Source organism: Echeneis naucrates, chromosome 7 (genome assembly GCF_900963305.1).
Source record: "Echeneis naucrates chromosome 7, fEcheNa1.1, whole genome shotgun sequence".
NCBI classification, from domain to species: Eukaryota; Metazoa; Chordata; class Actinopteri; order Carangiformes; family Echeneidae; genus Echeneis; species Echeneis naucrates.
In genome coordinates this window covers 2,877,440-2,895,022 of record NC_042517.1, presented here as the reverse complement: position 1 = coordinate 2,895,022, position 17,583 = coordinate 2,877,440, and the positions used below count along the sequence as shown (strand labels likewise).

At 44.1% G+C, this 17,583-nt stretch overlaps 1 protein-coding gene across 4 annotated transcripts in view; it reads left to right on the top strand.

Annotated features, from left to right (window-relative positions):
- plekhg5b (pleckstrin homology domain containing, family G (with RhoGef domain) member 5b) overlaps positions 1-17,583 on the top strand; it is a 61,143-nt gene that overhangs the window by 7,393 nt on the left and 36,167 nt on the right. The window contains exons 1-2 of one of the 4 annotated variants that reach the window (XM_029506561.1): positions 1,170-1,351; positions 9,186-9,262. In XM_029506561.1, coding sequence (XP_029362421.1) covers positions 1,228-1,351; positions 9,186-9,262 — 201 coding nt within the window. In that variant the 5' untranslated portion in view covers positions 1,170-1,227. Of the gene's footprint in view, positions 1-1,169; positions 1,352-8,954; positions 9,094-9,185; positions 9,263-17,583 lie in introns of those variants that run through there. The other 3 variants (XM_029506560.1, XM_029506564.1, XM_029506562.1) reach the window with 3 other exon arrangements.

The window sequence follows — 17,583 nt, the reverse complement described above, 5'->3', positions numbered from 1 at the left end:
TGCATATTTTTTTAACCCCTTCAGGAGTTTTTGGCTTTTTTGGCGGAGCATTGTCTCACCGAAGCGCCTCATAATGGGACTCCTTTTCTCATTAGGGGTGTTTCCCCATCTCCAAGAGGCCAATGTGTGCATTGTACCTCCACAGAAATAACTGAGCTCATTCACCACAGAGCTGGCGTGTTCATAAAACGGCATAAATCTTTCAGGAGACATAAAAGGCGCGGGCACTAATTAATGCGGAAAAATGTCGGCCTTTTACAGTTTTGCGCAAAACATAAAGAAAGTTCCCTCTGGTCGTAGGAGGAGGTTTAAAAGAGATCTTTGTGTCACCCAGTCCAAAAGCCATTGGCCCAGATTGCCCGTCCCAGCATGCAACTCACCTCTGCATGAATACAACACTTGTCTGATGGAGTGGGCAGAAAGCCCCCCTATCACCAGGAGATCCTACACAGAGCTTTACCATGAACAGCTTCGCCTCACATACACACACACACACACACACACAAGTTTTGTACAGTTTGGGAAACACAGCCGCAGAAAAAGCAGAGCGTTCAGGGAGGAAAACGGGCGCGTGAGGATATTTCGCTCCGCATGCGACACCTTTTTGCAGCTGGATGTCTGTAATTTAGTCGGGAAGAGCTCGGTTAGATGGATCAGAAGAGGGTAGTGTTTGGTGCTTGACAGCTCTCGGTGGGTGGCTTTGAGCGGAGGACTAAAAGTCTGCAGGATGAATATAGAGGACGATTCAAAGGCGTGTTAGTGTTTGTATGTCACTTGTTACCCGCCTGAGTCCGGCCTGTTAAAACCTGGATGGCAGCGTTGAGGCTTATTCCAAGTTTAGACAAAACAATAGAGAGGTAATGGATTGTACTTGAGGGAATTCTGTTGGCTCATCTGGACCGGCCTTGAAGTAAAATCAGACTTGGACCGCAGGTTCAAAGGCTTTTGGGGTTTGGCTGGAGGAGGTAATCGTGCAGGTGGAGATTTGGAATAAACATATCAGCAGCTGGCAGGGTTTATATTGTAAAGATGGCGGGCGAGGCAGGGGTAGGGGGGGCGTTGATGGTCTGTAGAAGGTGCTCAGAGGGTCAGCGGCTAGTTTCAGCACGTTTGGTTCAGCAAGTGTCACTGTGGGCCAGATCCAAGCAGCATTTGGAGGGTAATGACTTTGAACAGTTTAGCTGTATTCGTTATTCTTGAGCATCGTCTCGCTTTGAAGAAACGACGATGTTCTTGTACTGGAAGAAGCGTGGAGCCTATGAGCTGGAGGCGCTGCCGCCTTGTCACTCTCGAGCGGGAATAGAGCGCTACTCCTGGTCGTCATCTCTGGACGTCATCCATGATCTGTGTGGTAAGCTGGGGAACGAGGTGAATCACCTGACCAGTGGGTGGATTTGTGTTTGTGTGTCTTTGTTTCTCACCTTGATTGTGTGTTTTATTCCTCAGATACCACAGAGGTTTATCTAAACTCTATAACTAAACAAGTCCTATTGAAGTCATATGAAAATGAACATTAGGTGAATTTCTCTGAGCTCTAACATTTTTTATTTTTATTTTTTTAATGGTTTGATGGATTATGTTGTTGAAGTAATATTTTTACGGATGACATGAGGAAGACTGGTCCTCCAGTTATCTGGTCAAAGTTTGAAATCGTCCCGACGACGTACGAGCTATCATCTTCGTATTAGCTCATATCTTTGCAGATTGGATCCCGCTCCAAATGGGACGGGCTCGTAGTAACAAGTAGGCGGGAATCCCGGATGGTGTTCCTTCCCAGAATGATCATTAAAGTTACAGTGAAACTTAAATTATAGCATTTTCATGACTCAGGTTATAATTAGGGCTTTTCTGTATACTGGCAACAATTGCAGGTTTGATTTGATTTTGATCCATTCAGACTAGAATCAATTCATTCTGTTCTAAATATATAGGAGACGTTTTATAAAAGCCTGATCTTGGACTTTTTTTTTTAATTAATAAAAAAAAAGAAACTCTTTGTGGAAAAAGTTTCATAATTAGTGGGACATAAGTTAGACGTGGTTGGACTTCCCTGCAGTGTTAGCGCAGAGCTAACTGTTAGCACAGAGATGGTGAATGGGAAACGGGACCTCGACAGAACGACTCCTTCTCTGAAACAGCTCCAATAGATAAGATGAGCTCGCAGCGACGGTCAAGTATGTTTTATTTGTACCAGGACGACACAATTTGCATGCAACGAATCAGTCTAACTTCGTTTTTTAGCGCTTGGCTGGCGTTGCATGTCGTCACCTAAACAGTCTAGGTGAGAGCGATGTCCTGCTCATTCGTCTCAACACATGTAGTGGATCAAACATGACTTCACATTGTTGTACGTAACTTTTCTGATCTGGTTCAGTTGCATTTTGAGCCGAGGATTTCAGCCTCATCATGGAAAGGTTTCTTTTTTTTTTTTTTTTTTTTTTCCATTACTCTGTTCTTCCGTGGAAAGTACTCAGTGACCTGGCATGAACACAACCTCACATGAGTGAGAAGAGAGAGGAAAGAGCGGATGAGCCTGAGCTCCACAGATGAAATATTTACCACTGAAGAAGTGCATAGCTGAACAGAAATGCCTCCCTGTCTCCTCTCAGTCTTTTTTTTTTTTTTTTTTGGACGTGGCACAGGGGCACTTTCCGCTGTGCTGCCCGACTTATGCCATTACTTCGGGGTGGGGTGGCGGGAAGTTGATAACACAGGACTGGGGAGGAATGCTCTTCATCCTTTCCTCTCTGCCAGCCGGCCTCTTGGAAATCCAGCTTCTTTCTGGTCAGCTTAAGGACGGTGCCTGCTGAGGCAGACCTGTTTGGCACAGAACGAAAACAGGAATGCAGCAGCGGGGCTTTGATCCTCACCTTTTCTAGCATCTCTGTAATTAAGCCCCGAGCTTCTTCTGAGAACATTTCCCATCTCTGTTGGGGCCTTTGAGCTTCTCGCCTTTAAGAACCATCCCCTTCTTCAAAACTCAGGAAAATAGAAAGGATCCTCTTTGATGAATCTCCCTAAACTGGACAGGACTGTTGGTGGTTGATGGTTCAATGTTGAAGTGTGCTGAAGTAAGGCACTGAGCCAGAGTTCTGCAGGTGAGCAGGATGGCAACTCTCAGCGTAGACGGATGGATGACCCCAATCTTAAAGTCCATTTTTCTACATTTCTTGCAGGACACTTATCTTTTATCACATAAAGCTTCACACTCATATAGCACAGAGTGGAATCGAACCTGCGACCTCCTTTTTTGGGACAACAGCGTTAACCACTCTGCTGCCGTGCTGCCCGTATCGTGGAAGTTAGGCCCACTGTTGGCGCAGTAATTGTGTCCTCCACTGACAAAGATGGCCACTGTGGAGTCCATAGTTTCACATTCAGCTCTTTAAACGGTTTTTATCAGTGTGAGTTTGGAACTATGCAAATTGCAAGCTTTTGTGCTTTCATTGTGTAACCGCCAAACACTCACTGTGCTACTAAGTCTGCTCGTTTCATATCGAGCCTGCAGCAGTGAAGCCTTTTCGCTGTCGGAATCTGTGCAGTTCAGCAGCAGACGGCTCTGATTCACCGCAGATAGCAACTGTCGCCTTCTCAGCCTTTTGAATATCCTGAAAGAGCGAAGCCCTGAAGTTAAAATCGGTACTGAGGAAAAGGAGTTACGCCGTTGAGCTCATTTGGTTATATCTAAAATATCTCAGCAATTATACGAGGCACCACCATCACATTTTACATACATGGTCCCCGGATGAGGACTCCTGCTGAAATTCTCTTTTATCAAGTCAGAATTTGCAGATTAAATCAAACTCAAAGGGTGAGCGGCACCTCCAAATAGGACTGTAGTAGTAAAAGTAATAATAATAATAATTAGGGTATGTATGGTACAACAGCATTCACCTCCCAGTCTAGATTATGTTCATTTCAGTTTGGGATCCAGCTCTAATTTAACTTCAGCGCAGTCTTGATTCATTCACTGCCTTCCTGCTGCCTTCCCCCGGTTCACTGGGCCGGAAGAAAATATCCACAGTGCAAGTTGACATTCCTCTGGTCGTACTCAGCCGTGGATTCCTGTAACAGAAACTAACTCTGTTTGTTGGAACCGATAAAACCCATAAAAAGACTAGGCTGACACAAAAAGGACAAACTGTTACATAATAGCAACATGCACTTGACCAATTACTGTACTTTCAGACTTAAATACTTTCAAAAATTCAAAGAATGCAATTAATCCCCTCATGAACCGTCTTAAAATAGTGACAGGGTTTTGGCTTTTCAGCTAATAGTCCTTAATGTACCAGCAGAAATGGATGGAGAGTTTTTGTCATGAAATTATTCCACGATGACTCAGCTAAGTAAATTAGATATTCTTTGTTTTCTCCATCTCAGAAATAATTTAAAAAAAAAAAAAAAAGTTAACTGCTCCTCCGCCGTTCTCTGGAAGCGGCGAGCACTTGTTCTGCTGTTTTCAGTCGTCTGCACGGAGGCTGGAGTTGGAGCAGATGTCGGGGAAAGATGGACGGGGAGCGGTGTGTGATATTTTTATTTTTATTTATTTATTTAAACAACATTATAAGCAGGAGGGCTGTGCTCCTGAACCCTCAGCATTAGAAACCTGCCGCTGTTTTCATCTGCTCAATGTCAAATGTAACGTTAGATAACAGAAGTAGCAAACACAACTTTTGTGTTTTGTCATTAAACTTTTTGTCTGAAATCTTCCCCTAACTGTTGACACAAAGCAGATCATGAAATTCACTCTCACATCTCTCTGTTGCATAAAGCTGTTTAGCTTAGCTTAGCTTAGCTTAGCTTAGCTTAGCTTAGCAAGACTTTCCTCTTCTTGACTGCCTCTTCTGGTTTTTTTTTTTTTTGTTTTTGTTTTTGTTTTTTTTGCAACTTTACCATTAACAGAAGATCATGAACCCTTTTATGTGAGGATTTACCTCAACGTCAAACCTGGAAGTTCGTTTGGTTGAAGTAGATTTTTTATTTGATCAACTATTTTACTGAAAGAATGTGAAAAGTCCCAAAAGTTTCTTTTTTTCTGATAATCAAACCCAAAATAAGTTATATATAAACCAAAATGTGTTTAAAAGCTGTGGAACTATACAAACAGTTGATAAGTTAAATAATATGAACCACCTTTAGACCTGGACTATTGTCAAACACTTTATTCTTCATGTTGAAGCTATATTTGCTTAAATTTTGTGAAATCCATTTTGGGGTCTTTAGTCATCGAATATGTTTAATTTTAGATCAAAATGAAAACTGAGTGAGTTGCTGCTGGATTTAAACATCCGTCTGTTAACCAGAACGCGCCGATAGGCCGACCTCATCTCCTCACTTTCTTGTTTACTCATTTCACATTTTTCTGCGGTCTAACTTTTCCATCTTTGCCTCCCTGCATGTGCTGATATGACTCTGTCTTTGCCAGCTCTCCCCGTCCGTATGCCATCCGCCTGCCTGCCATCTGTGTTTGTGTCCCAGGAGTCTTTTCCTAACTGTGTCATGGTGAGGAGGTGTATGTTGTGTTATATATGCAGCTCGTGGGAGTGGGTATGTAGAGGCTCGCACAAACGTGATGTGAAAATGAAGTTTCAGCCCGAGCAAATGAAAGAAATAAGACCTCACAGAGGAGAAGCGGAGGATTCATAACATTCCTCATAAACACAGGTGTTACGGCTGAACGTGTGCTCTCCGCCGCCCCGCCCTGTCTAAGGGTGGAGGCCTGCCGTGGCTCTAGATGGAGGCGGTGGGGTGGAAAATTTATGAAAAATCTTGGGGCAACGGTGTGCAAGTTGGAGTGACGCCAACTTTGTTTGTTTGGTTTGTGAGCACCTCTTTTTGGCCATCGCCATCTTGCTTTGTAAAATCACAGGAATATTTGGGGCTGGTTTAAAGGAACAACATCAGTGATGCATGAACATGTGCTCCTCTTTAAGCTGCTGGATATTTAATGTCATTATTTAGGAAACTGAAATATACATCCGAACCTCTCAGCCCCTGAGGTGACGTCTTGTTTTGGCTGACTGGCGGTCCCAGTAACATAAAGACCTTCAATTTACAATCCCATAAAACGCACATTGTCACATTTGGGAAGATTGAAGCAATAAATGTTGAATAGATGACATAAACGAGTTGATAAACTTTTCCCCATTCGAGGATGCGATTAATATTTCAGCACCAGTAACTCGGCCTTACCTTTCAGCACAACACCTCGACACTTTAAAACTATTCATAGTTACATAACGAGGAAGTGGAGAGTGACAAAAGGGAATACTTAGTGTGTCTTGCGTGTTGAAGTGTGCACCATTTGGAACTTGCTCTGGCATATTTATGGGGGTCTAATGAAGCCTTTGCCCCCAGGCGGTGTCTCTGTGGGTGCGAGCGAGCCGGCAGATAGATGGGCTGCTCCGCTGTCTCTTTAGTGTGCGAGCTCATTGTCTGCTATCACGTGTGTGTGTGTGTGTTTGTACATAGTGTGTGCTTGTGTTTGCTTTTGGCTTAATCAGCAGTGCTGAGTTCAGAAATTCCAGTTCATCAGAGAGCGAGAGAAAGCCAGGCGGTCAGCAAGATACGAGCAAGTAAGGGAGAAGATGGAGGGTCGGCAGAGAGAGTGATTTTAGAAGAAGGCAGGTTGGCCAGATTGTCGGGAGGTGAAGGAGCTAAAGGCGGGCGGAGTTACGAATCAGTTAGTTCAAATAAATGAGAGGTAACGTGTAAGATAAAAAAAACAAAAAAAACAAAAAAAAAACCATTTATTTTGGATGGACAGTCATGTTTTTTTTTTATTAATATCATGAACAGGGAACAAATATTGCACCAATTGTTGGCCATATCTGCCTTCTTCAGTTCTTCATCTTTCTGTTCATGACATTTGACCTCTTTTATTGCATCAGATGCATTTTGTTTTTACCAACTTATGAAAGGATCCATGTATTTGTGTCAGCCCAGTTTTGCCCAGTTTTGGGGAATAAGTGCTCAACGTGCTGATTACAGCGGCCGGAAAAACTGAAAACCAAAGCGAAAGCTGTTAAACCGCTCTAAGAAGCTGAGAAAAGCTGGAGTTGGGTGACAGTTATTTGTGGGTTCACAATAAGTGACCCCTTGAGGCAAGATGACACTTTTTTTTTAAATCATTTTCTTTTAAAGTGCCCTTCAAGTATCAGCTGGATTTAAAAAAAAAAAAAAAAAAAAAAAGTACACACTCCGGGATGAAACCTGAGCTGAGATCAACAGTAACATGTCTGTTGGGAAGCTGTGAAGTCTCTCGGTAGTGAAGCAGGTTCTGCCTCTTTGGGAAACGCTCCATCAAAGCTGGAGGCTCCCGCTGTAAACCCTGAGGGAGCCATTAGCCCGAGGCCACATTCAGAGCTGAGAGCTCGTCTCGGCCTGCTCCCAAAACAGCAGAGACACAGGACGGGCCTTTCTAGTCTTTTCCTGGAAGGTGATGGAAGTTTGACAAAACACACTCCGCCTCGGTGGAATTGCTGAAAGCTATTCAAAGGAGCTTTTTAGACCCTCGATAGGTCGAGTTCAGCGCTTCGGTTCAGACCGTTCGACGATTAGACGCATGAGTGTGAGATTTTCCTGACGTTCAAGAACAAATCCTGTCGACTCTCACGCTGCCCTGACTGTTCCTGTTCCCGAGGCCTTCCCTAACAGGACGTTACATTATGGACTCTGTTTTTTAGGCCAAAGTTTTCACTTCTTCTGGACAGATTTGCACCAAATTTTAGAGATTAATGATCTCCCAGATCAATCCTCGTGACTTTGGTGATCTTTTGAACACAAATGAGCCAAAAATTTATGGTCTCAGTGAAACGTCTTCAACGATCTGTGGACGGATTTTCACACATTTTGGTCCTTAGGTGTTCCATATCCAATAAACCTGGCTCTCCGCATTTCCTCATCATCAGCATGTTGGCGTTTTAATTAAACATGTTAGCATGCCGTTCAAAGCACCATGGTGCCTTTTTACAGTATGTTCACTATATCACGGCTCTGGGCTCTGGAGTATGTTCACCGTAGACAAGTTCGCCTTTCTCTTCCTAGCGAGGGAAAGCGGTGGCATGCACCAATTACTCAGTTTTTTCCCCTCCCTTCCTCTCTACAAGCACCCCTGACCCGTGCGTGCAGCCGTAGCCAAGTGGATGACTCAAATTCACTTGTTTCTGTGCACCAGCTCAAGGCAGGCCGCGGCTGTTTTTACCATCTCACGGTGACAAGTTATTGTTTGAAGTTGGCCTTTAAAGTTCAGCCACAAAGTGACCTCATTTTTTCTAGCAGCGGCCCGCCTCCATTACTGAAGACTTAGTTATCATATGTCGTTAACGGCTCGGCCAAATGGGAACTGTGTGACATTACAATGAGCAGGTTATCTGAGCTTTCTGGAAGCGTTTAGCACAAAGTCATGTCATGCCTGGAAACTGGAGGCTTTCTGCAGAAAGCTCCTCTAACATCTAACCCCTCCGCAGCTCGCTTTCTTCTTCCCCGCCCTAATCTTACTTTCTCCTTCGTACATGTGCGTTACGGTTTATTTTTCTTTTTCATCAGACAGACAGACAGGTAAATATTGGTGCGTTCGGGCCCTGTGTTATGATATCTTTATCGTGTGTGTACATGTGAAAGATATAGCTGTAAACACTGCCTTTTATCATTCCTTCAAAGCAGCGTCAGCCAACTAGTCAAGTAGGTTTTAGAGCTTTATTTGACAACAGTGATTTGTTATTGTAGAGAGGAGTTCAGGGAGCGTACCCGCTTTGGTAGAAAAAAAAAAAAAAGAAAAAACCCAGAATGGGGCTTCCTCTCATTTGCTCAGTGTTCTTCCTGTCTCCTTGGTCATTATTCATTTCCCTCTGATCCCCTCCCAACAGAACACCCCACCCTCTTCCCTCTGTTTACCTTTCCTTGGAGAAATCTCTTCAAGCAAACGTCTCCTTTTTCACATCATGACATGGCTTCTTGGTCTCTAATACTGGGCGAGAGTGTTTCTAATGCTCTAGTCTTCCCTCCTTTTTGTCTCTGTCCTTGTGTAAACAAAGGCAGTGACTTCAGTCTCAGTGTCTACGTTGTGTTTTTACAGCTTTACCAAGAAAGGTGTGTTAATGGATGAGCTGCTGCCTGGGTGGCTGATTTGGTGTTTTAGTCATAAAGATGGTTGTCAAATTGACTCATGTGTTGTGTTTCAGATGACAAGCCGGTCCAGGAGGAGGACTGGGTGGTGTGCCAGCACCCTGAGTGTCCCGAGCGTCGCAGGGCCTCTAAGGTAAGACCTGTGCAGAAGAGAAAAGGATAGCATCTAGAGACGCGTCCATACAGAGTTTCTGAATGTCCTTTTCGGAGGGGAAAAAACTTGCCACGTTACTGTAAAAATGATTTCTTTAACTGCTGCCTAACCAGTCACACGGGACCCGAAGTATTTAAGGGTGACGGTTGCTGAACAGGTCGTGTGCTTTGTGATTAGAGCCCGTCCTCCCCAGGGGTGTAGCGATGTCTTGGTAGTTGGGTGCTGTGTGTAATACTGTGCTGTCACTCAGACAGGGCCTCTCCTCAGGCTCAGGGCAGATTTAATAAGGGCCTTGTATTGCCTGTGGGGAGGCACGCCCCTAAAGACTAAAGTCTCTGGTTTGCAGTGAACTCAGCACATTAGTGTACATTAAAGACTGTAACCTGGCTGCCTGTAGTGTTCAAGATGTTCCCTGATATGTATCTGCAGCCATTCTTCGGTCGGTATGCAGTAAATTCTCCTGCCCAGAGGTGTGTAGAAGCGCCGCCGCACCTCAGGTCTTTCCAGAAAAATGAGTGGTAACATTGCAAATGTTTTCAAAATGGATGGGAGGAATCCTACGGCGCTGTACATGAGAAAACAGTGTGAGATAGTTGTAAGGCTGCTGGAGCGGGTTGGTGGATCGCTCAACACCAAAGACTGACCGTGACGACGAAGCTTTCATCAAAGTAGTCATTTCAACCGCTGCGAGGTTTCCCCCGACTTTAACAAGCACTCACTTCAACCCAAACCCAGGATCTTTCCTGAAGTCGACCAGTGTTTAACCTCAAAACGCTTTTACTTTCGCCACAGAGTTTTGGCAGGAAATGATGTTGCTAAGCTGATAAAGAGGGGCGGGGGGGGGGGGGCGGTCACCAGATTAGAAAATGCGCATGTCACCCTGAAGGCAACTCCAAAAGAACATAGTAATTTAAAGGATTTACTGAGCCATAAACTCCTCAGCCACAAGGACCCCTTTTTCTTTTTCTTTTTTTTTCAACCGACACTTAAACAGGAACTGAAAATGGAACAGCTTTTAAATAAAGAAGCAGTCACCCAATGACTGTGTCCCCATAACTCCTGTCGGCACCCCCTGACCTTCTGACCCACAGATTATTGCGTCTCCCTCGCGCTGCATTACAGCACAGCGAAGGTGAAGCAGAGTGGCGACGCTGCTTTTCTTCTTGTAGGTGTTAGACGGGGCAGGAGTGTCTGGGCTCTGTGTCTGGCCACCAGACTGTGAAATGAATTATTACTTTGAAGCCACCGGTTTCTGAAAGTGGGAGTCTCGCCAGAAGACCGAGGGAAACCGCCGTAGTGTCTGGTCTGGTCTGCGGGCCGGCCTCTCGGGGGTTGTTCTGGTTTACTGGCTGAGTCCTGCCACACCAGAGCCGGGCATCGGCCGAATTTTTCCCCCCCCTCTGGATCGAGCCGTCCTCCCCCCGCCTGTCTTCTCTGTGGAAACAATAGAGAGGGAAATAGAAGGAGAGAAAAGATAGCGAACGCAGACAGCAGGCACGGAGACGACTGAGAGAGATGGTTATATATAGTTTTTTCTCCATGGCAACTGAGAATAATAAAGTGGGGGAAGAAGAGAGAGCCCAAGAGCTTAACCTGAGCTGCCTCCTTCCCCGCTCCTCATGTTATTGAGTCTCCCATCCTGAAATCTCCTGACAGACGAAATCACTCGAGTCTATCTGGCCCCTCTGGCATCGCAGAGTTGTGAAGGAGTTGAGAATGTATTTTAAAGTAGGCATGTGTTTCATAGGATCTGCTGTGGTTCACATTTGGGGGGGGGGGGGTGATATGGGCCTCCCTGGTCAGGGTCAGGGTTGATGTTGTTATGAAAGGGGATTAGGAAAGGACTCATAGCCCAGCGTGGAATGTGATGGAGCGACACATCGACATCGACTTATTTTCAAGGCCAGACCTGTGACGGGTGTATTTTCACTGCAAACAAGTATTTTCTGTTTTATAGCTGCAATAAATTCAGTTCACTTTGTCAAGATTTGTTTTCACAGTTAACCCCATTAAGTCTAAATTAAACCATGTTTTATAAACAACAGAAAATTACATCATATCCTGATTGTGTTTCTTTTCTTTTTTTTTTTTTTTTTTTTGCTTCATTTGTGCTGCACTGCTTGACCCCACAGTGACCCTTTGTGTGCTCGTGAAGAGGGGACATCCTGAGATGGCACAATTCTCATTACTCCTGGTTATTTTTGTCCTTCTAGGTGTGAAGTGGGAACACCGAGAATCTTAGTCATGTTAGTTTTGGCACTTCCAGGCTGTAGATATATAAAAATCTGATTTATGGTGTGATGTAATCTTTCCCAGTTTTATTTCTCATTTAGCGCAACGCTCAACAGTGTTGCTCAACAGTTTAGAGCATGCTGCCTGTAACAAGCTTTAAACAGCAGGGGGCCACATGAGATGCATGACTCTGCTCTGTACTTTTAGGAGGAGAAGGAACATAAATATATCCCCTGACTTTCACTCACTCCACCCACAGAACAGATTTAGATGCATCAAAGCATTTTTTTTTGCGTGTGTGTGTGTGTGTGTGTGTGTGTGCGCTCTGAAAAAAATGAACATAAAACTTTTATATTTCATTTTAACAGTTTTTGAAAGTTCTCCGAATAGCCTCTTTGATATCCTGGCGGCTTGGCAAGCAGGACACAGAGCAGACACAAACACAGACGGACAGATGGACAGACGGCCTGAGGGACAGACAGACAGACAGACAGACAGACAGACGGAGAGAGGATCTTTGGTCTCCTGCTGCCGTATATATCAGCCCCCCCGCCTCCCCGACTGGGCCGTGGTGTGACTGGCCTGAAACCAAATGAGTTCACCTGCACCATAACTTAGTGAGAGCTCACCAGGTGTCACCCTCTGTACTTGTGCTGCCGTAGCTCAGTGCTGTCATCACATTACACAACAGCACTCAAAGGTTACTCTCGAGTCTTTTCTAGTATCAGGGAAGGCATTCAGGCCTATTTTGAATACTTTGCTGTGGCTTTTTGGAAGTCGGTGGGATTTAACAGCCCCCCCCCCACAGCCTGCAGGTGTCCAACTGGAAGCTGATGTTCGGTCCAGCGTTGAGAGTTGGTGGGATTCATTTCAGATTAAGCCAGTTAGCGCTCCGTGCTAGTCTGAGCTTGCTCCCTGGATCCAGACTCCCACATAGAGCAGCCTATTATCCCTGATCGCCAACCCCCTCCCTCCCTGCCCTGCTTCAATCCCTGTCTCCTCCGTTTACCTCCCTCTCTACCTCCCTCGCTCTCTTTCGAGGAGACAGGACCAGACAAGACAGCTCAAGGTGTGGGTCGCCTTGGCAACGGGCCTCTCCCAGCCCAAACAGCTGGAGGCGGGGAGGATAATGTGCGGAGATCGGAGGTTTGACAGAAACAGAGGGAGGGATGGGGAGAAGTTTCAGTGAGCTGCCGTTGACTTTCGGGATGCCTCCCTCGCTCTCGCTTTTCCTCTTTTTGTGAGTTTAAAAAAAAAAAAAAAAAGATAGTAGAATCATAGCGAGAAATAAAAGCAGAATGTGGCAACGTGCAGTGGAAACTGATTCATCAAATTTTGTACATGAAGCGGGTATGTTATTTGACAGAAGAGACGAACCTGGCTTGTGTTTGTGTCTCGTGATGTCACTCCTCGATTATGCCCTTTCTCTTTTTTTTCCCCCTTGTTTCGCCCTTTTTCTGTCCCCATTCAGTCATGCGTTATGAGTAATCCTCTGATGTTTAATGGGAATTAATATTCTATTTATCTGTTAGTCAGCCACGGCCCCGTGATACACCTCATCTGAAAATATCTTATTACTGGTGGTAGGATCACTCAGCTGTTTTGTTATTATTTTTGTACAAATATAGAAGCACCGCTGACTTAACCTTTGCTCGCTGCGCCGCTGATCTGCTGGGGCCAAAATCTCACCTAACTGACAGTGACAGGGAGCTGCTAAGGCTGCTAAAGTAAACACTTATTTGGGCTGGATGCCCACTTTCTGCGTTCGTCTGAGGCCTGAAGGCAGCAGCGAGGTATTAGGTGGCATTTCCTGGTAGAGATGGATTAAGTTCATGCACTCGCACTAACACCTTCCCACAAGTCTGATTGTGGTCCGGCCGTCAGTCTGCAGGCGCTCACAGACAGTTGCTCATCATGTTTGGACTGCATGAAATCACTTTCGTTCATGTAGTCGTGTCAGAACTATGTCATTTACCTGAGCTAATTTATGGACGTACTCAGTGATCTTCTATCTTCTTCAGTTTTCCTTCTTTGCCTGTTTCTGCTTCGCTGTTAAAGTTGATTAATGTCCCAACAGGAAATTAGAGGAAAATATACTATGATCATGTGTTCCACACAGCCTGTATTGTACTTATCTGACTCGAGTCTTTAAATTGGTTTTTCTGGGGGGAAAAATGCACGAGGATGTGACCTCAGCTATAACTGTGAACTTCTTGGAAAGTTTACTTTATGAAGTAATGCAAGCCCGCTAATGGAAATGGTGGTCTGCAACGCTCTGATGACCGTGGAGTCATTTGGACATGAGGGGAGATGAGGAAAAGTTACCTAATCGTTTTTGTTTTTGACTGTTGAGAAACGTGGGTGTTTGTTTGTTTATTAAAGGAACGGGGGCAGCCTGCGTGCTCTTTTCCAGCATGTCACTCCCAGATTCGCAGATCTTCCGCCGCTGGGCCGGTTTGTTATCTTTCCTGATGTTTTTACTAAATCTTCTTTAGGCAGGGTTTTGTTTTAAAGGAAGCAGCCTAAAGCTGAAGTTATGGAGGAATAATATCCTTTAGGACATTTTTCAGAAATCACTTTCGTTCATGTAGTCGTGTCAGATTACAGCTATAGATTGACTGATGGGCTGATACAAATCAGCCTATTTTTACTGTTCTGTCACAAAATACTTTCTTATATCTGCTCCTGTCATGATGCAGCTGAGATTCGTGTAGCATATTTTTATTTATTTACAAGAAAATACACGAAGATTTATCATAATTATAGCAGCGCATTGAGTAAAGCGCTGTTTGCTTTCATAGGTTTTCAGTTCAAAGGTACCCAGAGCTGTTTGGACCACTAACGCTGAAAAGGAGAAGTGTTGGTATGAGTCCCCCTGGTTTTGTTTGTATGCATAAGTCTTTGAACTGATCAACAGTTGGTGGCAATAATGTGCAAAGGAAATGTAGTAAAGTGCCTGAAATAGCAATCATATGTAAACAAGGCTTGATATAAAAAAATAAAAAATTGCTTAATGAAAAAGGGAATCTTTTGCCCTGTTTAGCTCGACTCAACAACAAAGATGCAGTGTGTTTTTGATGAATAAGCAAAACCTTTGTTTGCCACCACAGGGCCCCTTAAATGTTCATATTTTGGGAGAGTAATGAAAGCATAGACATCACCTAAGCGTAGTTTCTGGTATACTAAACGTTGTGTAACGTTGAAGGTGGGCCTGGTTTATCACCAGAAACAACCAGACACACCACACACCTACATGTCGACGCCAAGCTGCAATGTAAAACAACAGATGTTGTTTATATTATTACATTTTATAAACATCTTCTCATTGTGGTTAGAAAATATTGGAAATAAGTGTAATAATTTAAACCAGAGCGTCAGGCTTCAATGTGCTGAGGACCTGTTGGCAACATGCATCGGGCTTTAATGAGACATGGAAACAACACAGTGAAGCTAAAATTAATTTAAAAGCATCAAAGCCGCAAACCATCCCCTTTTTTGTGTGCACCTGGGAGATGTGTACGGTCTTGGAGCGTTCCGTTCGGTGGTAAAATGCCATCTGGATCAGATAGACTGGCCCCCGCTTGCATTTTAACACCTCGTTCGCGATTCTCTGTTAATCATCTCGATGTTTTGATCTGGTTTTCGTCATTATCGACACGCTCTATACGAGCCATCTCTGTGCAGACAGAAACTTGTGAAATACCTCATGTAGGAATGGAAGCCGGTTGGAGAGGTGCTCATTACCTCATGTTTTTGATGAACTCATCAGCTTGTGACATTAAGTGGCGTGTTTACAGTAGGATGACACGCTGCCACCCATTAATGAGACGTCCTGTAAATAATTTTGCTGCATGGGAAAGACTGAATTAATCATCCGTCTTGCTTAACAACAAGCCTTTTGTGGTTGAACGCCAGCTGGCTTGACTGTCGAATAATGAGAGCTACTTTTATCTCATTAAGTCCATGAAATATAGCGCACCATCTTATGTAAAAGACAGAGACGTCTTCACTCAGACAAAATATTCCCGTGTTTATGTGGACATTTTTCTCTGGTATGTTCAGGCTGTTGTGGTGTGGAGCCCGGCCACCCCAGCAGGCTGTGGCAGGCTCTTGTGCAGACACACACGGACTTGATCTGCTGCAAACCGACCAGTCTTCCAGCCGGCTGTATTTTTCCAGTCTTATGGGAAGAAGGCAGTTGATGACTCTTGTGAGACTGTCGCTCATTTTTACGTCACTGAACTTCATTTTTCAGGCAGAGTGACACAACGAAGCGGCTGGCTTTGAGAAAAAAAAAAAGAACAGACGCAGACGTCCAATTTTACCAAGGAAAAGTTGTTTCGTAATCTTTGCCTGAGACGCTGCAATAAGACGGTTTTACCAAAACACAGACAAGGCCACGTCATAATCTTAAAATGGCATAGTGCCGAATAAGTATTCGAAAAGAAAATAAATAGGTGACGAAAACACAATATTTTCGAAGTAATTCTTTAATTAACTGTGACTTTATGACAGTTAAGCAGCATTTTAGCTCGTCCCTATAAACACTCTTGCTGGTTTTTATCACGTATTTGATATTTCCTGCTTGTGTTTATAGTCACACTCAGTCAAGCAGCACCGTGTAAACACAAGACTGATATCAACCGAACACTGACTGCACGCACAACTCCATGTGCTGAGTAAGCTGCTGTGTGCAGGTGCACCGTCATACCTGAGTCAATGAGGCAGAGATGCCGGGACTCACGGGTGAATTGTCTCAATGTCAAAAAGACATTTCAGCTATAAGCAATAATAAGAGCAATAAAGTGAGAAGGAATAAAGCAGTAAACAACCGATTCTCTGGTAATATTCAAAAAATGCAGGGAGGAGGAAACGCCTAAACAATAATCAGGTGTTATCTTATTTCCTTATTTACATTATTCATTTTCCAATTTCACCAAATATGCATGCTTATGGGTTAGTAGTGTAAATATGACAGGAAAAGATCCTGTTATTGAAGTCAACTGATGATTGCTGCTGAATAGTGGAGTAGGGATAGGTTAAAAAAAAAGCTTTGTCTTCTTCCTGCTCCTTCTCCAACATTAGGGGTTTTTTTTTGTTTTGTTTTTTTGTTCATTTGCTTTCAGTCAGTCATCAGTCCATCACAGGGCCAACACACAGAGAGCAACAACCATTCACACTCACACTCAGACCTACGGACGATTTAGAGTCACCAGTTCACGGTGAGAACACGCAAACTCTGCACAGAAAGGCCCCAGGCCAGGAGCCGAACCTGCAACCTTCTTGTGGGGCGACAGCGCTAACCACTATGCTGCCCTTATATATCTATAACTACATGTATGTACATCTATCTATACATATGAGGTTAAACCGAGGGGCATGATGTCACTCATCGGGTTGTGATCTTCTGTTTTGGAGCTTGCAGTTTGTAATTTGGGATGTTTTGAAACCAGAACAAACCGTTTTTGGTTTGATTTGTTTAACCTGCTCCAATTTTTCTCCAGCAGGTTTTCATTTTTGGTACGGTCGGTCAATTGTTGGGCAGCCACGCCTTGCTCTGTCTTCTATTTTCATCTAAATGGAGCCGTCACTTTAAAGGTGATCATGGTTTTGTGTTGAAGGACACTTGAAACTTGAAAAGTTTACTTACTGGTGCAAATAAATCTAGTGAGAAGTAGGGCCATTTTCCCATAGACTTCAGTACAATCTGACTTCTTTCTACAACCGATGGAGACGCGTCCCCATGTTCTTCAGTTATTAGTCCACATTCATACAGTCTTTGCATCCATGTCTGTGAATGTACCGCCATAGGAGGAGGAGCTACATGTTACCAACAGCAAGTAGTTTTAGCCACGCCCCTTATCTACCTCATCAACCAATTGCATTCATCGACGTTCCCATGTTTACACTGAGTCTCCTCAGCTGAGCGGGTCGGCATTTTCTTGATATATTTTCATATATAATGTTTCAGCCCAGCAGTTATGATGCAATATTATCATTTATTTGGAGCCATGTTTGGAATTTGGATCTGGTGGCCACGCCCCCTTCTAGCTCTGTTTTTGTTCTCC